Raw genomic sequence first — 26,511 nt, 5'->3', positions numbered from 1 at the left:
TTCTTTGCACTTTGGCTATGGTGTTGTCCTCATCAAAAGGGGGTACTAAGGAAGCCATCAACTCGCAACGGTGCAGAAAAATGAAGGCAATGCTGTATGGGCTCCAGAAAAATGAGGGCAGTGCTGTTCTACTCTCTAGCATTGGGACAGTAGAGAGGAGGAAGAGAACTTGAGGTTTGTTGCATTCTTGGATTGCGGGGAAATCCAAAGTAGGTATGCAACTCAAGGAGGTGCGAAGGTGGCAAGGAAAGGTAGACATGGCAGGCCCTCCGGTGGCAAAGCCTTGAGAATCTCATCGTGGCTGCTGCATTCATGAGTCATCTGCTACACGCTTTGCAAGGCTGCCTACATCGAAGGTGCAAGAAACGCAATAGCAAGTAGCCTTGTAGCGTACAAAACAAGGATGTTTGAAGCCTTGGCTATCAAATAGCATGCAATCTCCGGAGTGGGAAATTAAGAAGGGTAGTTAGATTTTTTTGCTTTCTTTAGTTAGCCTTGGCCCTTCATGTCTTTCTTTGAAATTTAGCCTTTCAGGTTACAATTCACGACAAGTGACTATAGGGGGGGTGTCACACTGGGGCAGGCAAAAGTTGGCCACACCGACGTGGCGACCAACCATTCGAAGGCGAAAAAGGAAAAGTTGGCCTTCAGAACTTGTCAGAGGGACGGCCTTGCAGCGTCGGCCAAGTTCACCTAGCAACGGCCATCTGCAAAAAGTACACGCGGAAAGCAACACCGTAGGCTTTGAACCCTAGCTGGCAGCGTGAAGGGCAGGCGACCAACCACTTGCACTGCTCTGATTTGTTGTGAGCTGAGCGCAACTTTTTTGTTTACCCTTAGTGTGACTGCGAAGCCAAAGGCCAACTTCAAAAAAAGGGTGGGGCGCCTGGGTGGGGCGGGCGCCCCAGTGTGACAGGGGCCATAGTATAGATAGATGGTGAAAGAGGTATGTAGGGGTGGTAAATAATTAAGTTCCTCTAGGTCAGGGCTTTAGCCAAAAATCAGCACTGCTCTCACTCTCCTTCTTTTTGGGCCTCGACATTGGCAGCACAAACAGCAGGAGGGCAGGCCCTCACCACAATAAGCACACAGAGCCCGCGAAAACTCTCTCCCGCAGAGACTTGTCCTTCATTGTCCAGAGACGTTCCGAAAAAGCAGGTATTTTTCTTCAACTCTTAGGGTGCTTTCTGTTTCTGTGTGCTAGCATTCCTCCGAAAGAATGGCGAACACCAGGAAAACACAGGAAACGAATGGAAAAGGCTACCTTTAACCACCACTGCGAGCACGTGAACAGGGAAAAGTACAAGGAATCAGCACCGCACAGCTCACGATGGAAGACTGATCAGAGAGGTGGAAGCTTTATGTTCTTAACGCGTTCACTGAGCTGCTGAGGGAAGTTTCTCAAAGTTTAGGGGAGGATTGGGAACCTAGTGGACTGTAGTCTGTAAGGCACACACGTAGAAACCACCCCAAAATCAGCAATCTGCCTGCACAAGTGAACTGTGACCTGCACACACACACACACACATGTACGCACACCTTTTAGAATTTTGGGGAGAGAGAGAGAGAGAGAGAGAGAGAGAGAGAGAGAGAGAGAGAGAGAGAGAGAAAAACCCTGCGAAATCCTCTGCGATATTGTGCTGCCTCCTTTGTCGATCCTTGCATTGTACTAGGGCCCTTTACTGCGGCGTTACTGGTCCTCTACCGTCCACACTGTATCTAGCCGCCACGTCTCTATTCGCTGCCATCCCATGTTTCGTTAGGTGTTTGCTTTCCCTTTCCAGTTCGCCTATTTGGTTTATTGATGCATAGCGGGTATGCGGTGGTGATGCATCCTTTGCTGGAGTGCACTTGTTGGCCTCGGAGGTATGAAGTTTGCTATTGAAGATGCTTTGATGGAGTTTTGTGCTTCCTTTTTCTGCTACGGCTCTTCTACGATCGTCCTTCATTGGCTTGTATCTAGTGTTTGTGTATTACCCTTCTTTTGTATCTTTGCATCAGAGGTGTTTTTTCTCAATGGTTAGGTCTATCTGTTACAGCACTGGTTTTTTTCCACTACCAATTCTGATCATCGTAATGCCTTTGGGCTTTTGTTTTGCCTTTGGGCTTTTTGTATCTGCTTATGCAATACAATAGCGTCCAATATCTCCTTTTTGCGAGAGAGAGAGAAGAGAGAGGAGAGATTTTTATGTCATAGGAACAATTCCAACAGAGCTTAAATTCCTATTTGACAAGTCTTGAACTCAAGACCTGATAAACCGGGGGACACAACGAAGCTGTTCTGGACCCTCTCCTCCCTCCTTGTTTCGCCAGGTCTGTTGCTCTTTAACCTGCGGCGTTTCTTCTATTGTTTTGGCTTTTTGTCACTAGACGGGCCACGTGCCAATGGAAAAGAACAGACTGAACAGACTTTTAGCACTTCAATAACAACTGAATTGAGATAGAGAGAGAGAGAGAGAGACGACATGTGACACGGAGTGGCGGAATTCTACCCCAGAGAGTATTGGCCCCAAACCTTGGCACTCCTTTCGGTATTTCTTTATATTGCATCAACATAGTACAAGCCGATACTCTAGACTGCGCACCTTCTCAAGGAAGCATACCAGAGAATGAGCCCTAACCTCATATTTAAAGGCCCTTGGCCTGAAAAGCAATTATAGTGAAGGAAAAGCAATTATAGTGAAATGCCTATCAAAACTCAAAATTTGGAGGTCCAAAACAAATTCTTGAAAGTTGCCAATTACGGGGGAGTTTTAAGGTACATGAACATGTAGTCATGCAAAACGCGGAGCGTCCGTACAGTTGTCACGTCATCATTTTTGTTGCGTGTGTGGGGTCCTGCTTTATTTTACTTCCTTTATGTCACTAGGGCCCCATCAAACGGGGTATGAGTTCATGTCTGCCTGTGAGTGGTCTGTGTGAGTGTATATTTGCTTGTTGCGGCTTGTTGCTTGTTTTTTTGTTTTATTCCTTTGTTTTGAGTAGTTATATCATGGTGGTTTAGGGTGTAGATGGTGGATGGGCTTTGTGGTGGCTTCTTTGACTTGTAGGACTTGTGTGCTTTCAGAAAAGCATACGCCTGATGCTCTGATACCACTGTCACTAGACGGGCCGTGCCAATAGAAAAGAACAAACTGAATAGACTATTAGCACTTCAATAACAACTGAACTTTGAGAGAGACGACACGCTACACAGAGTGGCGGAATTCTACCCCAGAGAGTATTGATCCCAAACCTTTTCGGTATTTCTATATTGCATCAACATAGCACAAGCCGATACTCTAGACTGTGCACCTTCTCCAGGAAGCGTACCAGAGAATGAGCCCTAACCTCATATTTAAAGGCCCTTGGCCTGAAAAGTTGTTATAGTGAAAAGCCTTCAAAACTCAAAAGCGTATGGTCCAAAAGCAATGCCAAAAAGCTGCCGGCGCGTTTTGCAGAATTCCGTACAACTGCCACATCGGTAGTCGACGCAAAATGCAGAGCGTCTGTACAACCGCCACGTCATTAGTTTTTGCATGAGTTTGTGTGTGGGTCCTGCTTTATTTTACTTCCTTTATGTCACTGGGCCCCCATCGGGCAGGGTCCCCATAAGTTGGTAGGACTTCTTCTTCTGTTACTTGTTCTTCTTAGGGTTTAGGCCCCTCGGCCAGGATCTGCAAGTTGGCTCTATTCTTTAGGGCTTTGACACATCAGCAATTTGTGACACTTTTCTTCTACGAAGGTTTCTCTTTTGTTTTTTGTGTTTATTTGCTTGCTTATATGTTTGTTGCTTGTGATTTTTTTCTTCGTTTGTTTTGTGTGCTTTTGCTGCTTGTTTGAGTGTTATTTGTATGAGTTCATGTTTGCCTGTGAGTGGTCTGTGTGAGTGTATGTTTGCTTGTTGCGGCTTACTGCTTGTTTTGCTTTCAGAAAAGCACACGCCTGATGCTCACCAGACAGGCCACGTGCCAATAGAAAAGAAACTGAACAGACTTTTAGCACTTCAATAACAACTGAATTGAAAGAGAGAGACGACACGCGACACGGAGTGGGGAAATTCCACCCCAAAGAGTATTGGCCCCATACCTTGGTGCGCCTTTCGGTATTTCTTTATATTGCATCAACACAGTACAAGCCGGTACTCTAGACTGTGCACCTTCTCCCGAAAGCATACCAGAGAATGAGCCCTAATCTCATATTTAAAGGCCCTTGGCCTGAAAAGCAATTATAGTGAAAAGCCTTCAAAACTCAAAAGCTTCTAGTCCAAAAGCAATGCCAAAAAGCTGCCAACGCGTTTTGCGGAATTCCGTACAACTGCCACATCAACAATCAGCGGAAAAGGCGGAGTGTCCGTACAACTACCACGTCATAAGTTTTTGTGTGAGTTTGTGTGTGGGTCCTGCTTTATTTTACTTCCTTTATGTCACTGGGGCCCCATTGGACTGTGTCCCCATAAGTTGGTAGGACTTTTTCTTCTGTTACTTGTTCTTCTTAGGGTTTAGGCCCCTCGGTCGGCATTTGCAAGTTGGCTCCATTCTTTAGGGCTTTGACACGTCAGCAGTTTGTGACACAAGGGCCTTTAAGTAAACATGAAATGCAGGCTTACTCTCTAACATCCTTTTCGTGGGAGATGCAGAGGTGTGCTGCCGGTGCTGTACTGAGTTGAAGCAATATAAGGAAATATCAAAAGGGGCGTCACAATTTAGGGCTAATACTCTCTTGGGGTGGAACTCCGCCACTCCATGTCTCTTGTGTAGTGTATCTCTTTTAGTTCAGTTGTTTTCAAGCATCTAAACTTTAAAGTTTGTTCTTTCCCGTTGGCATGTGGTGCCCTTTTGTTGTAGAAAACCTTAAAGTTAGAATCATTTGATCAAAATACAAGGGAATTTTGAGTTTTTGGTGTTCAATTAAATTTTTTTTGGTTGCAATTAATTGCAAATGACCTTCTCTAAAAGTGGTATAAATCTTGAAGCCAAATCATGCCAAACATGAATCACAATTCATGTACCTTGGAATGGATCTGACCAGAAAAGATACCCACTCCATGAAGCTTGGACACAAGAAAAAACCAGTAGTGCAGCCAAAGAACTAAAATTAGACCTATGAAAAGAAGTTGAGGTTGGAACCGAGTTGTAGGTATAGCTTGTAGACATAGTGTGTGAGAAGCTATCAAGAAATCAAGTTTACAATTTTGGGGAATAGCCTACAAATAGTCTCTTCTACATGCTGCTAAAATTTTAGGTCAAAATGTTGCAGAACATGGATCGCGGATCGCGATCCATGAACCCTAGCCAATGAAAGATAGTGAAACACAAATAACTCCATTGTTGTCTCCACACAATGAGTAGTCACTTGGTAAAATCTCAAATTCAAAATCTTGCAAAAGTTGCATCGCGATCCAACAATTTCAGCCAAATGAGACAGGGTTGAATCCACAGGTAGGCCTACTCATAAAAGAGTTCATAGGAGTTTCAGAATTAAACTTGGACAACTAAAAGAGCGTCATCCAAGTTGACTTGAAATTCAATTGTTTGATACAAAATATTAGCATTTTTGACAAGCCAAAAAGACCCAAATTGAGCTGAGAAGACATAATTTATCATTGTGAACAAATCTGCGTAGTCAGACTCTTCATATCTGAAAAATCATGGTTTGCGATTCATGGGCCAAAAATACCCTTTGTGGACCAAGCTTTTGGGGTGTCGTCCTAAGACCGGAAGGCCACCAAGGTCTAACTTGCTTGAGACTTCACAAGGGGCAAAAAGGGATTGTTTGCATTGGCCAAGGTGAGCTAGGTAAGGACTAGGGTGAGGGTTTTGAGTGAACCTCAACCATGTCAAATCATCAACCACCAGGGTTTCCGACTCTACTAAGAGATATGCGACATACACAAACTGCAAGGAGTGTTGCAACACCTTCAACAACGGGTTTGAGAGAAAATGCAGAGACATATCAATGATACTACGCCACAACTCAAGGTGAAGCTCATGAATCTTTTACGAGTGGTTATCTGGTTGATTGGGAGCCATACCACCCACTACATCAATCATCAAATGCGTCTCTCGAAACATGAAAATAGAAATTGATGAGGACCTAGAGGAGAAACATCCTCTGAACAACAAACCCAATGTGAGATTCATTAAGATCAACGAAGCCATGAGAGTCTCGACGGATTACAATGATATGGGCACGTATAAGTTTGTAAATGGAGATCAACAAAACTTCTATAAGTGTGTAGAATCCAATGCGAGAGAGTTGACATACCAAAAGAACCTCTATGTGTTCACGCATACGGATGCTCAAGGAGTGCAAGTTCTGATGGTAGATAAGTATGACGAGAGTACAAACTTGTTGATCCTATCGAGCTAGAAAGATATACTTATATGGGTACTCTGATCTCTACGTACTACATACAACCGAGTGTGAGCACACCAAGGATATTTAAGACCAATTTGCAAATATTTGAAACACAAACTGTGGAAAGAACAAAATTCGATGAGTCTCAAGGACACACATATTCCAGAGACTGAAGCTATGGCATCAATGGGATCTCAAACATTGAGAACGGCTGTCCAAGGGAATCTAGCTCCAAATTCGACGAGCCAAACAGGTGGTTATACAACCGTAATGGGGTGAAGAGGACCACAATTTGGAAATAGGGCTTCAGAAATAAGGTGAGAGCGTATCAGAGAGGATTCCACTAGGATTTCCTCCAAGACAACAAGAAATAGAGAGACGAATTAGAGAGAGACCCAAAAACGATAAGATATGTGGTTGAACCACAACGAATGAGGACATCAAGTAGCAAAATATGTGAACAAAAAGTATAATGGATCAAAAGATCCTTATGCACACGTATCTCTTTTCAAGCAAGTCTTGAGAGCAGAGAGTACATGATTTCCATACTCAGTACAATGAGTGCTTTTTATTGAAGGTTTGAAAAATGTAACATTCTAAAATGATATTCTTTTAAAGGGTTTCAGGTCTCTAGAGGGAGTGACAAAAGATGTCACAAACTGATGATGTGGCATGCTCTAGTAAAGACTCAAGAGGCCTAGAGTGATACGTTGTTCCAACTTATAGGGTCCCGTCCGATGGGGCCCTAGAGACAAAAAGATTAATGGAAAAAAAACAGCGCTGGCTGGGCGATACAGATCGTCATGAAATACTTGAGACTTTGGTGGTCGGTTCGTAGGATAAATGGAGTCCCCAATAGGTAGTGCTTCCATGTGTCCAGGGCATGTAGAACAGCTAAAAGCTCTTTCTCATAAATGCCCAAGACTCGTTCATCACCATTGAGCCTTCGGCTCTCATATGCTATGGCATGCCCTTCTTGAAGCAAAACCGCTCCAAGGCAATCACCACAAGCATCACATTGGACCTCAAATGGCTTTGAGAGATCCGGAAGCACGAGGACTGGTTGGGAAGTAAGTTTCTCTTTAAGTTTTTCAAAAGCATTTTGCTCCTTAGCAGTCCATACAAACTTAACGTTCTTCTTAGTTAAGTCGTGTAGTGGTCCTGCTACTTGAGAGAATTTTGCTATGAAGCGTCTATAGTATGCACACATACCGATAAAGCTTCTTAGCTCATGTAGATTTCTTGGGTTAGGCCATGCTTTTATTACCTCTAACTTTGATGGATCCATTTGGATACCATCTTTAGAGAGTAATTTTAAGCTAATTCTCTTTAAAAACCACATTATGTATAAGGTTAAACAAAAAAAAAGCCAAACCATACTCCTTGTAAATGGTACAAGCTGCATGTAAGATTTTCTTCATGTCAAGGTCAGTATGACAAATTCCAGCAAGGTCAGCAAGGAGAAAAAGATCTAAAGAACAGCCCAGAGCAGTATAAGGCAGAGCCAATGATGTACGAGTCAGAACGAGAGCCAGATCCAACTAACTCGATTTATACCCAAATACATCTAGTTATGAGAGTAAGATCTAACCAGAGAAAGATCAGGACTAAGCCAGAAATCCGAAAATAGCCAGCTAGTAACCAGTACGCAGGTTGTAGGTTTATAAGACCAGTATTTGGTTAATTTGAAGAGATTAAACCTGTAAAGAGTCAAGGGAATATGCTATGGAAACCTCATGAGATAGATCACATCATCCTTTATATAGTCAAAGTTATCTTAGAAGTATCATCAAGTATTAGATTCATTTTTTCCAGCCAATTTTTTTGCAAACTGCATGTATCATAACCAGATAAACAACTGCAACGTTACAAACGCAGCTTTTGGCAGCATAACCAGCAATGCTACCATACTCACCATAAGCATCAACTTAATGCAAAAAGAACCATTTTTACATAAGTTTCCATGATAAGCCACTATTTCAAAGATTACATAGAGTAATTTCTAAAGAAAAGTGAGCAGGACGGAAGCCCTCACATAAAACTAGTTAACTTTCAAGTCAAAAAAAGCCCAATAAAATTTCCAAGAAGTTTCCTGTACTGTGTTCAAGCCAAAACTGATATTATCCTCAAGCATCATCCCTAGTCCAAAAATGTACAACAAGAATGTTATCTAAACCATTTTGTTCAGCCAAGCCTAGTAAAATGGGAAGGAAAAAGCCAACTCTGCCTAGGCCAGTAGTCCAGAGAGAAGAACATTTATTTATCTAATTAAAAGATTTCAACCATACACCACCTTTATGAAGCATCTGAGATAAAAAATATAAGTAACCTGTGAGCAAACGAAATCCCAAGGTTTTCTCCAAAGTGCCAGGGGAGATCAAGTCTAAGTGAAGGGAAGCACCCCTCACCTTATATAGTGGAAGAGGCCGCAGACGCCGCAGTTATGGAGGTGCCATAGACGCTTAGCATAGGTAGGTAGGATGCCCTTTGAATCATGCCAATCAGTTGAAGGCTCAGAGTTGTTTCTATCCACTCATCCTTCGATCGGGAAATCCGATCCCTTTTTTCGTGACACATGGATTCTGGCAAGAATTAGACGAACCCTCTTGACACTTCTGGAATGGAGGCAGCACAACAAATTCAGATGGATCAGCCGATCGAGTGTAGCAGGGCTACATGGTCACAGACATTGGACAGACAATTAGTTACAGTTGGGCTGGGGTTCACTCTGGACAGACTTTTACCTGGGCAATGACACGTGGCAGGCATACTGGTGGTGGTCTAGTTGACGCGTAGCCAAACCTCCATGACCCAAGGTAGTTAGGTACGTAGTGTTCGGTACAAATTCGGTACGTAAGGTACGTAGTACAGAATGGATTGAGTTTTTAGGTACGTAAAAATTCGTCCTTTTTTTCACAAAGCCTAAAACTGAGAGTACTTTATACATTTACTTATGCATTCACCAAGACTTCAAATAAAGACTAGCAAATCAACAGTACACAGTTACAAATACCAAAAATTGGAGTCCACGACTCTAACCGAACAATGAAAACGCAAAGCTGAGAGTAGCTAACCATTGATAAATGTCTATAAATAAATAGTATTAGATGTCTGCTACCATTCTCACATAAGACTAAGAGCATCAAAATAAATACACAATGAATCATGAAAAAGATAAATCGAAGATTGAAGTCTGAAGTCCCGACTCTAATAACTAGTAAGCACTAAAAACCGCACACTCAACATTGCACTCAAAAGCCATCATCATCATCAGAGGACGATGAAGATGATGATGAGGACTGAAATAGGGCTGAAATAGGACTGAAGATGATGATGATGAATGAAATAGGGCTAAAATAGGTCTAAAGATGATGATGAGGATTGAAATCGCCTGAAATAGGGCTGAGTTTATTTAAAAAAAAAACACCTGTATGGAATCTATCCATACGTACTGAACCGTACAGTACAGAAAGAATCCGTTTGTACGTACAGATGCAACCTTGCCGTTGTCAGGAGTTTTTTGGAGCAAGGGATTGCGCATATGTACATACCCATGCATGGTGCATCAAATAAAGGATTGCCCATTTTCCAGAGCCAGGTGGTTACGTGGGGCCCACATGTGTACAGGTAGGACAGTGTGTACATAGTGCATCGATTTTCACTATCACCAGTACCAGTATGTTTTTTCTACAATAACGAGGAGTTTATAGCGCGTAAAACTTCTCAAGGAAGCTATCCGCGGGCCGACGACGTGAGGTCAGCAGGTGCGTCAGATGGCATCTAGTGGCGTCAGGAGGGCGAACGGGGTCAATACTTGCACGTGGAAGAATACGGACACAAAGTGGTGTTTTCTTGTGAGAGTTATGCAGAAAGGTCATCATTAGGACCACTTTTTGGGGCCACTTCATGTGGTGGCGAGATGCATTATTGGAAAAAAACTGAGTGCCAGGTGTGCGGATGATGCAAAAAGGTGACAACTATGCACTGCGAGGTCAGTTTTTGGCCTGTTCGGGGTCCGTTTGAGGTCATCTAAAAGGCCAAGGGTGCCCAACTAAAAAAGCTAAGTGTCGGAACTGAAAAAACAGAGAGAAGACCAGAAAAAACGTGGAGAAGAGAGGAGGAACAGCCGCAGGTGTGTTTTTGGTGTTTTTGGAGCCTGTTTTGGCCGTAAACTGCTCATCCGATGTCGGATTTGAGCACTTTGACATTGTAGACTGGGGTTTTGGGCCATTCCGGACGCGATGACGCTGTCCATTTTGCCAAATTCCTCACTCTTTTCCTGCTGTTTTTCTGTGTAAGTTTCTCCTATGAGCGAAGTTTCTGCTCCAGTTTGTGATTGTATGTGGTATCTTTTACCCATATTGTGTGAGCTGTTTGCCCCATTGGTGTTGGTCCAAGCTCATTTGTATCTAAACATCAGAAATTCTCCTCTTTTGAGCTGAGTTTTTTGGGTGTGTGTGTGTGTGTCTGTGTGGAGTGGGCAAGTGGATAGTCTCTCTCCTCTCACTCCAGAGGTGTGTTCCCTGTCTCGGCCAGGTGTGTTGTCTAAGCCGAGTGGTGCCCCATAGTGTGTGTGTGTGTATCTTTCCAAGAGTGTGTGTCGGGTCGTTATAGAGGCGCTGTGTGTGTTTTCATCCCGCTCACACCGTGACCACAGTTTGGAGATAGTCTTAGCTAGATTGGATATTTGTGTTGGTGGCTCTTTATGATTGTATATATCCGTAGTTGTTTGGGGTTATCGTAGCATCTACTTTTGTGTGGTCAGCAGTCTAGAGTCGATCATCTTGAGTTCACGCACAACAAGTCTTCACCATCCCTGCACAATTGAGCCTCGACACCCCCACTATACCCATGAGTTCTGGGTTGGAGCTGAGTGTGCTGCCATGCCAGAGTTTGTATTGGTTTCTTTGAGTTAGTCGATGTTCATGCTGTTCATGTTTAGGTTCACTGCTGAGTCGTGTTGTTGTTGCTCTGTTGTCATTGTCTTTTGTGTTTACATTTTGTGGAGTGAGATCTCATGCACATTGCACTGAGGAGCACTCACTAAAGAGAGCACGACAAATTATCTCCGCTACATCAAGAATACGGGCCACCGCGGCCTACGGAGTATCAACCAATGGAGATGCAACGTCAGCAGCAAGTTGATGATTGTGCAAAGCAAATGCTCCAGTTTGTGAAGAATCCACAATATGCCAAATTTTTGACCTAGCACTCGATTGACGAAGTGCATTTTCATTGGCAGAAATACCTTGACACACCAATAAAGTCAGCCCTCAAGAAACTTCATGTCCCAAGGATGTTTACCGAAGATGAACTTGACGACGTTGTCGAATAGTTAGGCCGTCAATCTTCTTTTGCAAGTGCAAGAAAAGAGAAGAAGCATGTACGCTTTGAAGGATTGCCCAGTTCGTCCTCATCTTCTTCTGACTGTTCGGATAGCTCTTCCTCTTTCGATTCGAGAGATGAGGACAGAAAGGGCAAGAAACGAAGAAAGAACCAGAGATTTGGAAAGAACAAGAAGGCGGCAAAGAAGAGCATACCATACCATAGATCTCGACATTTTTCTAACAGTTCTAACGAGGATTCATCCTCTTCTGAGAGTTCGGACTCCGATGACCACATGTTTTATTCAAAGAAGAAGCTCTTTCACAGAGCCAACCAATATGATTTTTGTTAGATTTAAACCACTTTGTTGCTTCACATAGGTCTACGGCATACTTGTACGGCTAGTATGTCTCTGGCTTGGCCACCCATGTAGAGGTTGCACTCTTGTCTGGCCGCCCAGGTTTGGGGCGGCCGCCCACCGAGTATGGACTCCCTTGGGCACTCATATATATGGGGCCAGGGTGGTACACATTTTATGTAACATCTGGTTGTTGTATTGAGTCTTTTGCTCATTAAGTCAGGGGGATTGATCGCCCTCTCTTCACCATATCTTGCGTTTGTGGTCTACTCTCTCTCTCTCTCTCTCATGCTTCCGCACACGCGCACTCTCACATGATATCAGAGCTTCAGGCTCTCCATGGTCTGGGTGCTTCGGCATCAGGTTCTCCTCCCAAGTGTCACGAGGACGTGGCAACTGTTAACTATGTCATGAGGATGTGGCAACTGCTAACTTTAGTTGTTGGTTTCTTTTCAATGATTTTTGTTTTATTTTTGAGACCTTGTTTTTGAAGTTGCAAATGGTCGGACATTGTATGGCCAATGTGAACGATAGTTTCATACACAGACGGGAAGTTGGTCGGCATTGGAACTCGTATAGTAAAAGGATGTCTAGGCTCAGTCCAAGATCATGTAGGTCCCCTCGTCGCACTTAGCAAGTTGGTGGATCATAGGAAGTGAACTCGATAAAGGCATAATGCCAAGGTGGGGTCACTAAAGGAAAGTACCCGACAGCTTGGCCACATTGCATTTTTGGATGCGGTCCCAGTGGGGATAGATGGTCAGATGACCAGTGGGAGCCCAACGGAAGGATCCCCTAAAATTTAGGGAACTGCTATTTTGGACCATGAAATCTGTTCGTGTCATTACCTCCGGAATGACAAGGGGAACATTTTAGAACTCTATTGCAAAGTCAACTGGGCAACAAATCGGGAGATTTTTAAGCGGGAAGCCCAAAACGGGAAAATGCTTGTAAATGTGCCAAGTGGCACTTTCTGTTGCACTTTCCTCATGCAGAACAAGGGGCGCTCAATGTCTAGCTGAGAGGGGCCTCATTTACAAGCTGTCACAGGTTAAGAGCTATTGACTGCAAGCTTTCCCTCTCATGTACAATGTGGTGAAAGAAGTCATGTCCTGCTCACCTCACATTGCTCTCTCTCTTCCCTACATGCAATAAGGTGATGCCCCACAAGAGGGCTCTTCATTTGACTCACGACAGCTGTGAGGTCTTATGCGTTTTTGCTGAGGCAAGAGCCTCTCTGAGCAGGAAAAAGAGTAGCTAACTGCTGCTCCAAAAGCATGCATCGGTGAGGCTGATAACCTCACCGTACAGGTGCGTTTTCAGCACTGGTTATGCGTTGAATTTGGACTGTTTATCAGCCATACGGATGTTAGAACCATTGGGAACAATGCCCCACTGTTAGAGGACAATTCGGGGACTGTTTAGCTGCAAACAGGTAAAAAACCAGTAAATACAGCGTGCTGAATTTACTGTTCTTGGGCAGAAATCAGAGGGTTTATGTTAGTGGAAGCGAGTTCTAGTAGGGGAATTGGTGTCGGGCAAGTTTTGGGGGTGTTATGTTACCGAAATTTCGCCAGAACAGGTGGTATCTAGCTGGATACAGGTAAAGAATTCCTAGGACTCTTCTTGTAATTTACCCCCTAAAAAGAATAAAGAAATACCGAAAGGGGCGCCAATTTTGGGGCCTACAGGTTATCGGCGTTTGCTCGGAGCATTCTAGCTTCCGAGTTGTGTGTGTGCGTAAGTGTTAATTCCCGTCACAGGTTACCCTTGCAAATTTCTCTCTGTGTGTTTAAAGTAAAGTAAAGAATTTCGGGTGAAAGCCTACGTCTATCGCCCTATGGACCGGTTTCATGGTTCCGTTGCCGGGACAGAATCACTTTTTCCTCAAGAAATGAGCCGCGGTTGTTTTGGGTAAAGACAGAGAGTACAGGAACGCGGGATTACACTATGGCCGACAAAGGGAAGGGCATTATGGAAGAGGGCTCCTCTCTGAAGGACAGACAGGAAGTTCATAGGGTGTTCGAGTTTGGCGAGAGTTCACGGCCACGCCTATCTGTACCTCTTGTTGATGTGAATGTTCCTCCAGTAGAGGGCTTTATGATTGGGCAACTTCAGGATGATGCGTGATGGACTCAGTTGCCGCGGTGAATGTGTTTTCGCAACTGGTGCAAAACCCAAGGTTTATGGAGTTCTTGCAGGTGCCACAACAAAATAGGCAACCTACACCGCGAACAGAGCTTGTTGAGGCTCAAGCCCAAGTACTTCATGCGTCTCAGCAGGATAAGGAACACTCGCATGTTGCGGAGTCAGGGGCTCCAAAACAGGTTCCTCCTGTCTTTGAACAGGTGGTTAGGACGCCTATTTCACAGGCTATGCCAGTTCAGCCCGCCACCTTTCAGAGCTCGCATGCTGTCTTGAATGGACAGGGACCTGGTTACCAGGTAATGCATCTAGTTTTCCACCACCCACAGTACATCCTGGGTATTTGGAGGTGGATCTGTGTTCCAGAGTATGGCTTGTTATGCGCCTAGGAGCTAGCCGTACATGCCACGAACAATGTTTAGGGGTATGCAAAGCATGATGCCAAACTCCATGTATGGTAGCATCGGCATGCAGCAAGGTTTTCAGAGCAATCAGGGCCAGCTTGGGGTGCCACATGGTCATTTTGGCATTGCTGGTTTTTCTGGACAGCAGCCAGATATGGCACCTATGACGCAAAATGTCAATGGCCAAGACGTGACGATGATCCCTACTACAGTGCCCATGTTGCAGACAATTCCCTATGACAATTTGGGGGCACTGGAAAAGCTGAAAGCTTACAAAGAAGGTGGTGCAGCTGTAAAGTTTAGCACTTTCAGCGGCTTCGAGGATAAGGCAAAGGCTCTCACTTTCCTCCAGCAGTTTGATACAGCTTATGCAGGAGGGAATTTTACAGAGACCTCTAAGGTTAGGAAAGTTGCCACTTTCTTGAAAAACAATGCACTTACATGGTGGACGACATTGTTAATGCAAGGATAGGCACCTGCTACATGGGTTTACTTCAAGCAAATGTTTGCATTTGCTTGCCTGTCTAATGAATTTGAAGCCAACGTCATGACAGATTGGCACTAGCATACTTCGGCTACCTGCAAGAGCTTGTTGGAGTACAATCGGAGGTTTTGTAAAGCGTTACTCTCAGTAACCTCCTACAGATTTGTGCCATTGACAGAGTAGATAGAGAAGTACTGTTGTGGGTTGCCTAAAGGGCTTCGGGACTACTGTAAGTGGCTACCCTCACCCAGCTCATGGAAGTTGCTAACACTGGTCTTGCCTTGTTGAAAGGAGAGGAGAGTGGGTTTCCGAGCAACGAAAAAGGAGGACAGCAGAAGAAAAATTCAGCGAAGAAGCCCTTTGTGAAAACGCCTCCTGAAGCGTCACAGGGGTTAGAAAAGGACAACAAAGATAAGGACTCAGCCGGGGCTTCTGGAGTGCATACAAAGAAACAGAAAAGGAAGCCTTTTGTGCATAAGCCGTTCGAGGAAAAGAAGGTCCTAATGGCTGAAAATAAATGCTTTATATGCGAGCAACCTGGTCACTTTGCTACAAATTGTCCACAAAGGAAAAGACTAGCTGACTCAGGTGATAAAGATGATAAAGAGGACCAGAAAGGCAAGAAGCCTAAACCCACGCCAGGTTTGGTGCTAGATATGGTGGGTGACAAGCCCAGTACAGATGCCAGCGAGTTATGCAGAGCATGAGGTAAAGTTAGAGATCAGACGACTCTCATTTTCTTTGATCTAGGTGCCAAAGCAAACTTTATCTCACCAGAGTTATCTATGAAGTTGGGCATCAGAGCTGAAGAGATGGGGTACATGGCAGAGGCAGGGTTGGCATGTCCTGGCCACTCAGAGTGTGTTACTCCCATTATTGGAAAGCTGCGTCTGCATATTCAGTCATATGTAGACACAGAAGAATTTTATATCATGCCATTGGAAGGGTGCAATGCGCTACTTGGAATTCCATGGATGTTGAGAGTACATGGCATGCTGGATGCCTTCGGCAAGACGATCACTTTTGAGCATAGGGGCAAAACTCATGTTTTGGATGTAAAGCTCAAAGGGGAGTCTGTCCCTATTGTATCTATTGCTAGCGCTACACTTTTGGGATCAATTCGTCGCCGGAACACCCCTCCCTCTACTTGCATTTTTAGCTAGATCTGGCGATTTTGGCAATCAACAGCGTTTTCAGTAGAGGGGGGCAGCGCTCAGCTTGGCCCACATGGATCTTGCTTTCCTACACGGCTCGGCAGATTCCTCTTCATCTGCTACAAATTCAGCCATACACATCTGCTGTTTTCTCTATTCTCAGCCCACCATGGGTTGTGACATTGATTCCCCACCCTCCCTACAACCTTTGCACCGCTCCGGACCATGCCGGGAGCGTACGAGCACGCTGAAAATCGCCGGATAGCAGCGTTTTCATCACCTCGTAGTTGCATTTTTGGGTGGACAGCAGCCTCTTGGCTTGCGTTTTTCACAGAGGATGAAGTTACCTCCTGCTAGGACACCATCCGATGGTGGTCCATGCTGTCTCTCAATGACTGTTGCAATACTATGTATCTTCGACATCAGCTTGATCATCTACGGGCATACAAACCTTGGGAGATCCATTCATTCCATACATTATTGGGTGGTTGCGCACTTTAGAGGGGGTGGTGACTTGTGGTTTGCTATGGGCACACCTATACACTCATCAGACATCAGAGGTGTTCACACGAGATATGGCCATGCTCATGGTGTATGGGATTCCGACATTCCCAGAGAAGACACCACTATTTTGGATGGACACTTACCACTTGACCTCGACACGTCAAATCACTTTCGTACACAGGAGCATCTACATGGACTTAGGGAGAGGATCTTGGATGTCTTCTTGTACAGGTTCATTGCTTGGATCTACAGACTGGAGTGGGACTTCAGTGCTTTGGCTCTCTTGGAGAGTTTACCCGCGAGATGCGGGAGATTAGGCATCCCCCGACTACCTCCGGAGTCACTTGGAGCTTGGCTTGGATGGTAGTGCAGTTACTCTTCACACTCCTGACCATTTGGATTGCTACCTTCAGAGTTGCTTACATTCACCCTCGATAACCTTACAACAGACTTATCCCCTGACCTGGGCAATAGGCCACTCACAGCTCATTTACATTGAGAGCTACATTGAGTTGCGGTTTGGTGGCGTTGGCGTAGATTTTGATTTGGTTGACATCGGAGGATTGGAGGCATGAGACACATGCAAGACGGCGTACACAGATTGGTCAGGCCTTCTCTCTTCTCAGAGATTCTTCATAGCGCAGACTGCTCAGTTTGGCTTCCCTACTTCTACAGGATTGTTACGGTGTAGATAGCTTGGTTTGACCACACCTCTTCGCAGAGGCCCTTCACAGTGCAGACTGTTAAGTCTGGCTTTCCCCTCATCTTGGATTACCCTATCTACTGATGACACCATCCGGTGGTGGTCCGTGTGGTCTCTTTGTGATTGCTGCAGCTTACGGTAGCTTCTATAGTGCAAACTGTTTAGTTTGGCTTTCCTTGTTTCAGAAGACATTTACGACGCAGATTGCTACATCTGGCCTTCCTGGAGTTTTTCACAGCTTAGCTACTTGGCCCCACTGGGTTGCAGGTTCATGCATTGACAGGCTTCCGGTCATTCTCATGACGGTTTCTGGGCTTCCTTATTTTCTCCAGACGGTTTGACTATAGACACCACATATCCTATTGGGCAGGACACTTGCAGGTCTATTGGCACTTTTTTTACGACAAGGAGTTGTTTTCACACTCACTTCGGGACCTTCACGCAGTACCTTCACATTGCATTTGCGGAGTACAACAGTTTGCTACACTTCTCTCGACGTCATCTTTCCACGGAGATTTCTCGGCGGTTTGGACACCCCAGACTGGTGCAGAAATCTCAAAAGACATCTTTATTATTTGCCTCACATCTTCGGCTTCAAGCGGTTTGTTCAACATCCGGTGCTGAGAAGGGGTGTTAGATTTACTCCACTCTGCTGCTTCACATAGGTCTACGACATACTTGTACGGCTAGTATGTCTCCGGGCTGGCCACCCATGTATAGGGTGCACTTTTGTCCGGTCGCCTGGGTTTGGGGCGGTGGCCCCTCAAGCATGGACTCCCTTGGGCACTCATATTGATGGGGCCAAGGGGCTACACATTTCATATATCATCTGGTTGTTGTATTGGGTCTTCTGCTTAATGGTAGTCAGGGGGGCTGATCGCCCCCTCTTCACCATATCATGCGTTTGTGGTCTACTCTCTCTCTCTCTCTCTCTCATGCTTCCGCACACGTGCACTCACAGTTTTCTTGAGGACAAGGGCAAGAAGACCAAGGAATTCAAGGAGGGTGGACATGCAGTAAAGTTTGAAATCTTTTTAGGGTTTCGAGATGCTCCCAAGGCTTTAGCCTTTATTCAACAATTTGACATAGCATTCTCTGGAGGGCTCTACTCAGAGCACTCCAAAATCAAGAGAGCAACATCATTTTTGAAAGGAAATGCACGAACGTGGTGGTCCACTCTTCTCTTAAGGAAAGAAGCCATGACGAAGTGGTTAAAGTTCAAACGACTCTTTATGTCCTCTTGGCACGAAGGAAATTTTATTTCCAAATTAATGAAATCCAGTCTTTTTGTTTACTCAATCTACTTGAAAGAAGTCATTGATGAACAACGAACCAATATGTTTGAATTGAATAAGGAACGACAAGAATTTCTGCTCACACAGGCTGATTGTTTCTCTGAAGGCCTACCTGGCGAGTTACCTCCACCTTGTCTTGAGGACCATACGATTGATTTAATTCCAGGAAGTACACCACCGAACCGGCCACTTTATCAAGTTAGCCGAGCCTAGAATGAAGAAATAATGAACCAAGTAAAAGAACTTCTAGAAAAGGGTCTTATCCAACCTAGCACCTCACTTATCTGCTCTTTGGTATTGCCAGTACTAAAGAAAGACGGATCTTGAAGAATGTGCATTGACTATAGAACTCTCAATAAAATCATCATCAAGAACCGATTCCTTATCCCAAGGATCGATGATATTCTTGACAGACTACAGGGATCCTCTTGTTTTAGCGGAATTGATCTAAAGAGTGGATATCATCAGATCCGAATTGCTCCGTGGGATGTCTATAAGACGGCTTTTCGGACAACCTTTGGCTTATACGAATATTTGGTTATGCCTTTTGGACTTACGAATGCTCCAGCAACATTTAATCGAATGATGGATAGGATGTTTCGAGAGTATCGATCTTTTGTGGGCACTTTCTTTAACGACATTATAGTTTTCTTCAAGAATGAAGCAAAGCACATACATTATTTGCAACAGGTCTTTCAAGCATTGCGGAAGCACAGATTGGTTATCAATGCCAAAAAGAGAGAGTTTTTCTTGTCGGAGATACATTTCTTGTGGCACATCGTCTCGACAGAAGGAGTGCAGATGGACCCGGCCAAAATTGAGACTATCCGCGATTGGCCTGACTTAAAGAATGTTCATGAAGCAAAGCACATGCATCATTTGCTACAGGTCTTTCAAGCATTGCGGAAGCATAGATTGGTTATCAATGCCAAAAAGAGAGAGTTTTTCTTGGCGGAGATACATTTCTTGGGGTACATCGTCTCAGTAGGAGTGCAGATGGACCCGGCCAAAATTGGGACTATCCGCGATTGGCCTGACTTAAAGAATGTTTAGTACGTTGTACTTTGTGTTGATGTATGCTCATGTGTGTGCGTGTGTGGTGTGTGTTGTGTTGGGAAGCATATGTTAGGAAGCATATGTTACTACCTAGTTCTGCACCCACTATTGGGCACTGACGACGTTAGTGGGGATGTCGTGGTATTTGCTGATGGTTATATTGTCTTGTGGGTGACTACCATGGGTCTATACCTTGCACTTTCCTTCAAGAGTGAATCTAGGCTTATCTTGGATTCATCTAGGTATATGACTTAAAGAATGTTCATGAAGTTCGAAGCTTTTTGGGCTTGTGCTCTTATTATTGGCGGTTCATTCGAAAGTTTGCAGAGATAGCTTCACCTTTGCATTTTCCGACTTGAAAAAGGAGTCTCTTTCACGTGGGGACCGACAGAAGTGACCGCTTCTTAGACGCTCAAAGAAAAATGACTACTGGACCAATGTTGGCTTTGCCAGACTTGCAAAAGCCATTCGAAGTTTTTTGTGAGCTTGTGGTCGTAGTCTGGGAGCAGTTTTGATGCAAGAAGGCCATGTCATTGCTTACGAGAGCAGGATGTTTTCATGGCCAGAGTTGGTAGCACAGATTTATGAGAGCTATTGGCAATGATCCATGCTCTTACACCGTGGCGACACTATTTACTCGGAGCTGATTTCACAGTCTTTACGGATCATCAGAGCTTACGCTACTTCTTGTCACAGAAGCAGCTTTCGGAAAAGCAGATGCGATGGGCTAACATCCTGTTACAGTTTTACTTCCAGATTGTTGATGTCCAAGGACAGAAGAACTTAGTGGCAGATGCATTGTCTCGGAAGCCCTTGGTTCTGGCTATTTCCGCAATGCATCATCGAAGCTTCGAGGATATGGTTGACCAGTACGCCACAGATCTTGACTTTGCTGACATTTTTACTCGTGTACAAAATGGGGAGACAATTTCAGGCTATTTCATACGGGACGGCTATTTGATGCAAAAAACGATGTTGCGCGTTACATTGCCTCTGAGGGAAAAGGTCTTGACAGAGTACCATTGTCCACCTTTTTCGGGTCACCACGGCATAGATACCACTTTGAAGGGCATGGAGCATTACTTCTATTGGTCGAGGCTCAAAAAGGATATGGATGACTTTGTTCGTAGTTGTTTAGTATATGCCAAAAGATCAAGTTTGACATGCATAAGACACAGGGACTTCTACAGCCTTTACCCATTCCTTCTCGCCGTTGGGAAAGCATTGCTATGGACTTAATCTTTGATCTTTCCAAGACTCAAAGTGGGCACGATGGCATTTGGACAGTCATTGACAGATTTAGCAAGCAAGTTCACTTTATTCCAATAAAGAAAACGGTCAAGCCTGATCATTTAGCAAGACTGTTCATTGCACAGATTTCTCGGTTACATGGCATGCCTAAGAAGATAGTTTCGAATAGAGATCCCCGATTCACGAGTTTGTTTTGGAGGGCAATTTGGGAGAACATTGGCACGTGGTTGCAGTTCTCACCTGCAGATAGATGGGCAATCAGAGATAGCCAATTCAGTGGTTTTGGACTTAATGAACTCTTACATCTCCGATTAGAAGACTCACTGGGAAAAGTATTTGCCTTTGGTGGAATTTGCCTACAATAACACGATTCACTTCTTCGCCATTTGAGATAATCAAAGGTACTAAGAAGGTCCCTCCATCTCTAAGCACCGAGGACAAGATTTTTGAAGCAGATCAGTATACGAGTGATTTGGACACTGCTTTTGCCAAGGTTCGCGAGGCTCTAGAGAAGTCTCAAGCACGACACAAGAAGGCAACAAATAAACATAGACGCGACTTGAAGTTGAAGGAAGATGACTGGGTGCTCTTACATTTTGAGAAGGCATGCCTAAGGAAACGGAAGGGAAAGGAGTGGCTTTTTCCAAAGCTTAGCATGAGGTATTATCATTTATGACCCTTTCCAGATTCAAGAAAAGATAAATGATGTATCTTTCATACTCAAGTTGCCAGACGCTTGGAAGATTCACAATGCTTTTCATGTAAGTCTCTTGAAACCTTTTAAGTGTGCCCTGCACCGGTTTTCTTTGTTTTCTGCGAATTCTTTCACTCACAGGTTTTCTTTCGTTTTTCTGGTTGTTGCTTGTGTTTGTCTGCGGCTTTTTGTTTTGAGTGATTGCACATACCTGCCTGCGTTGCATGTGTTCGTGCGTATTTGGTGTGGTTGCATGTGTGCGGTGTGCGCGCATATGGTTCCTTGTTTGACTGTTGTGTGTTTTTGCTGTTTCATTCCGTGTTTGGTGGAAGCAGGTAAGATGGTTTTGGCGTGGGTTGGGGTGGTCGGCATGGGAGGTTTAACCTCGCCTTCAGCTTTTTCTGCAGGTTGAAGAATGTCATGACCCTGTTGATTTGCCTGGGATGGCTAGAGGTCATCTCTCTCCTGGATTTTTGGTGCAGAGTCGATTTGCAGTGGTGATTCTTCTTCTGCTAGGATGCGCCGTTTTTTGTGGCCTTGGAGATTGGAGTCTGCTCTCGAAGATTCTTTGTTGAATTTTCGGATTCCTTTCGAGTTCTGGGTGACCTGTTTCTGCTTCAGCTCTCTGTTACTTTCTTTTGTTACTCCCTTCTCCTAGCTTGTGTAATCTCACCCATCTTTTGTAACCGTGTATCACTCCTAGTTTTCCCCTATGGTTTGTGGATGTTGGGTTTTTTCACTATCAGCTCCGTAATACTGTGTGTGCCTACGGGCAATGTAATGCCTTTGGGCGTGTAATGTAATACAAAAGGGTATCAAGCCCCTTTTCTTTGAGAGAGAGAGAGAGAGAGAGAGAGAGAGAGAGAGAGAGAGAGAGAGAGAGGTTGCAGTGTTGCTTCATTTCAGGCGTTAGGTGTAAGTAAGTAAGGTGAAGTTTTCGCAGCTCCAGGTAACTGGAGAGGAGGCGGAGTAATGGCAAGTGTGCCAGCTCCTACAACAGCTTCGTTATATGTTGGCGACCTTGATTCAAATGTAGCTGAAGCCCAGTTGTATGACCTCTTTTCCCAAGTTGGACCAGTAGCTTCTATAAGAGTATGTCGAGACTCTGTATCTCGGCGTTCACTTGGTTATGCGTATGTGAACTTCAATGCATCTGCTGATGGTAAATTTTTTTGCCTTGGTTCTTTCGTACCTGTTATGTTAATCATGTCATGTATGGTAGTACTCAGTTTGGGTTATTTTCTAATGATCTATTTTGAGCCTTTCACCAATAATGATGTGTTTGTTTCCTATATGACCTGCCATGCGTATTTGGATGATGTATATAACGTGCGATGTGCAGAAAGTGCAGGTATCTTTTCCATTTACCGTTCTATTATTAATGCATTTTCATTTGCTGATAGTTGAAGTCAGACACCGTAACTCATCACAATTTTTCATTGCTACTCATACCATTCAGCTGTCCGAGCTTTGGAATCTTTAAACTTCACACCCCTCAATGGGAAAGCTATTAGGATTATGTGGTCTCATCGAGACCCAAGCAGTCGGAAAAGTGGCTTGGGAAACCTTTTTGTTAAGGTTGGCAGTTTCCTACCTGTCTTTAAAGAGCCATTTTCCTATTGAATGGGTTTCGCTTTTCTCATATTTGGAACATGACCTTTGCCAGAGTCTTCATGAGTCTATCGGTAACAAGGAGCTCCATGATCAGTTTTCGCCAATCGGAAAGATCCTTTCATGCAAAGTGGCAATGCAGGATGGTAAAAGCAAGGGGTACGGCTTTGTACACTTTGAAACAGAAGAGGCTGCCAACCTCGCTATTGAAAAGCTGAATGGGGCTATGATTGCTGGAAAGAAAGTGTGAGTCAATTATTTTGTTTGTTTGGATGCTCATTGCAGACTTAAGTCCTGTTGGCTATCCAGGCTTATTGGAGGTTAGCTTTACCTGTGTTTTAGGTTTGTGGGAAAATTTGTCAAGAAAAGTGAGAGGACGTTACCAGGGGCCGAACTGAAGTTTACTAATCTGTACATAAAGAACATAGATTCGGATATTACTGAGGAGTTTTTGCATGAGAAATTTTCCAAATATGGAAAAATCACTAATCTCGTTATCATGAAAGATGAGGATGGTACTCCAAAAGGCTTTGGATTCATCAACTTTGAGAGTCCTGATGATGCCAAGGATGCCGTGGAGGCTATGAATGGAGCTGTGTTGGGTGAGTAGTTTCACTACTCCAGAGCAAATTTTGATTCCATGCATTACAGAGTAAATCTGCATTATTTCTGATGCTCAGGGTTGTGACTGACTCATCTGGTATGTGGGTGGTTTGCACTGTAGATTGTTTGAGAGCATCAGATTTCTTTCTTTGGGCTGGAGTTCATGTTTTGTGTATTATTCATTAGGTGCGAAAGCCATTTTTGTGGGTCGAGCTCAGAAAAAGGCAGAACGGGAGCAGATGCTTCGTCGGCAGTTTGAAGAAAAGCGTCTTGAGAGGATACAAAAATACCAGGTTTCTATCTGTGTTGTGTTCGCATATTTCTTGGCACGCAACATGTAATCTGAGTCTCTGGAGGATTCATCGCAGGGTGCAAATGTTTACGTTAAGAACCTTGATGACTTGGTTGATGATGACTATCTTGGAAAGCATTTTTCAGCCCATGGGAACATTGTCTCTGCCAAGGTGATGCGCAATGAGAAAGGTATCAGCAAGGGATTCGGTTTCGTGTGTTTTACCTCACCAGAAGAGGCTACTAAAGCTGTGGCTGAGCACGGTAGTTCTTGCTTCTTTCCAGTTGATTTTGCTTCTCTAACAAGCAACTAGCTGAAGTCAATGAGGTTTCAGGTACCATGCTGTTTGGTAAACCAATCTATGTTGCCATTGCACAACGCAAGGAGGTCCGTCGTGCACAGTTAGAACAACAATATGCACAAAGATTAGCAGGTCTCGCTGGACCTCCAGGTGCCATTGTCCCTGCTCCCTATCCACCAATGTACTTCACAGCCCCACCTGGTGTTGTGCCTCAACTACCCCAAAGGCAAGGCATTATGTATCCAGTTGGATTAAGGCCTGGTTGGAGACCAGCAGGTGTGCCACCTCCAAGGCCAGGTTTTCAACCAATGCCTGCTTTGCCGGTGGTGCGACTCCTGTTCCAAGGCTTTTTTTCAAAGTTCAAACATCACTTCTCTGTTATGCAGTCAGCTGCCAAAATTGGGTTTGAACTTTGAAGCTGTGCATGAAAATTGCGCAGGTTCCAGCTGGACCCCGCCAACAAAGGCAGATACGCGGTCGGGCAAATGGGCAGGTTCATCCGCAAGCTGGACCTGTACCCATGGTGATGCCGTTGCCTCAGCAGCAACCCCAGCCGCAGCAGCAGGTCTCCTTCAAGGATGCAACAAGAAATCAACAAGTGAGGACCTTACTTGCTTTTATAAGGGCTTTTATGCATTATCGAGAATTGTTCTTCTGGCTATGATATAGATTCAAGCCTTTTTAATCTAACTCCTGTGTCAATATGCCACAGCAACGTCCACAACGACCTGCAAAGTATGTTATGAATGGTCGTGCTCGAGAACTGGCAGTGAACAATTTCCAGCAGCCTGCAGTGCTGGGTGGGTTATCTTCACCTCCTGCAGTGGGGGCAAGTGGCCAGCCTACTAATCCGGCTGAATTAAGTAGCCTACTAGCAAACGCATCCCCTCAACAGCAGAAGCAAATGCTTGGAGAGCGATTATTTCCTCTGGTCCAGCAATTACAGGTAAGAAGTTAGAATTATTGTTACCTTTTGTGTTTATGTATATTTTTCTGAAAACCATAGCATATGCTGGTTTCGATATCTCGTTAGAGTTGCAAGAAAGGTTGGTCTTTGGGATGACCTCTTTCCCTTCCTTTGACGTCCATTGTAACATTTTCTTTTACTTTTTTATCTAATTTGTAGTTCTCCAAAATAAAAACAGGAAAGAAAGGTTGGTCTCAATAGTGTTTGTGTTAACAACTTTGTGCTCTTTTTGGCAGTTCAATCTTGCTGGGAAGATTACGGGAATGCTATTGGAGATGGACAACTCAGAGCTGCTTTTGTTGTTGGAGTCTCCAGATTCGTTAGCATTGAAAGTGGATGAGGCCGTCCAAGTTCTGCAGCAACACATGAAAGTGGGTCAAGATGCTCCGGACCCTCTGGTGCAGATGACTGGTCAGCAAGTAACTGTTGGCTAATCATTTTTTTGTCTGCCCCTCTTATTAGATCTTAGTAACGGCTTGATAGTTTAAGCAAATAGTGAGTGAAAGAGAGGGAATGTAGTCGAGCCCATGACATGGCACCAAATCCAACTTGTGATGTGGATTGGCTTGGCTGTATAGGATGAGTTTTGTTAATTGGTCATTCTTTGCAGCACCGCATCTTGATGGTACATGTCTGTAAGCTACTTATTTGCTCATGCTTCGAATATTGAAGATGTGTGTTATTTGTACTTGCTTTTGCTTTGTTGCTAATTTTCACTGCGACAGAAGAGATTGGCTTTATAGACTGATGTGTGATGTTGGTATATGGGCTGGTTATAATATTCTCATGGTTTGCAGTTTTTGGTTCTCACTTGGTTTGCCAATGTAGGGTTGAAAGCTCTTTAAGATTTGCTGCCATATGTTCGGTTAAGCTCTAATCGGTTAATTTATTAACATACCCATGTCACATTGGAGCATGTCCGTTTGCCTGGGTGTGACATCAGGCTTAGTGATCGTGTATTACAAAGATGAGCATTATTGCCTTGCTACATTTTCTTTATGTCTCTAGCTGTCATGGCTTTCGTT

General features: G+C 44.3%; 1 protein-coding gene across 3 annotated transcripts; it reads left to right on the top strand.

The window, feature by feature from the left end:
* The first annotated feature begins 995 nt into the window (after positions 1-995).
* LOC147435877 (uncharacterized) lies at positions 996-26,226 on the top strand. 3 transcript variants are annotated; one of them, XM_086488792.1, is made up of 11 exons: positions 996-1,158; positions 22,619-23,063; positions 23,172-23,290; positions 23,379-23,569; positions 23,666-23,925; positions 24,113-24,219; positions 24,295-24,481; positions 24,553-24,845; positions 24,959-25,117; positions 25,232-25,465; positions 25,723-26,226. In XM_086488792.1, exons 2-11 carry the CDS (start codon positions 22,685-22,687, stop codon positions 25,918-25,920), a joined length of 2,127 nt encoding a protein of 708 aa, XP_086344918.1. In that variant the 5' UTR covers positions 996-1,158; positions 22,619-22,684; the 3' UTR covers positions 25,921-26,226. The 3 variants fall into 3 exon arrangements, with proteins under 3 accessions (XP_086344918.1, XP_086344919.1, XP_086344920.1); XM_086488793.1 differs by having other exon boundaries at positions 22,603-23,063; XM_086488794.1 differs by having other exon boundaries at positions 997-1,158; positions 22,656-23,063.
* Positions 26,227-26,511: the final 285 nt, after the last annotated feature.

Source organism: Adiantum capillus-veneris, chromosome 18 (assembly GCF_014529385.1).
Source record: "Adiantum capillus-veneris isolate H3 chromosome 18, ASM1452938v2, whole genome shotgun sequence".
Classification (NCBI taxonomy): domain Eukaryota; kingdom Viridiplantae; phylum Streptophyta; class Polypodiopsida; order Polypodiales; family Pteridaceae; genus Adiantum; species Adiantum capillus-veneris.
The sequence above is the reverse complement of the archived record's forward strand: the minus strand, read 5'-3'. Positions and strand labels throughout refer to the sequence as shown.

Coding starts and splice junctions, on each gene's coding strand:
- LOC147435877 (XM_086488792.1), top strand. CDS start 22,685: ATGGCAAGTGTGCCAGCTCCTACAACAGCTTCGTTATATGTTGGCGAC. Junction 25,118..25,231: donor ATGCAACAAGAAATCAACAA/GTGAGGACCTTA, acceptor AATATGCCACAG/CAACGTCCACAACGACCTGC. Junction 25,466..25,722: donor CTCTGGTCCAGCAATTACAG/GTAAGAAGTTAG, acceptor TCTTTTTGGCAG/TTCAATCTTGCTGGGAAGAT.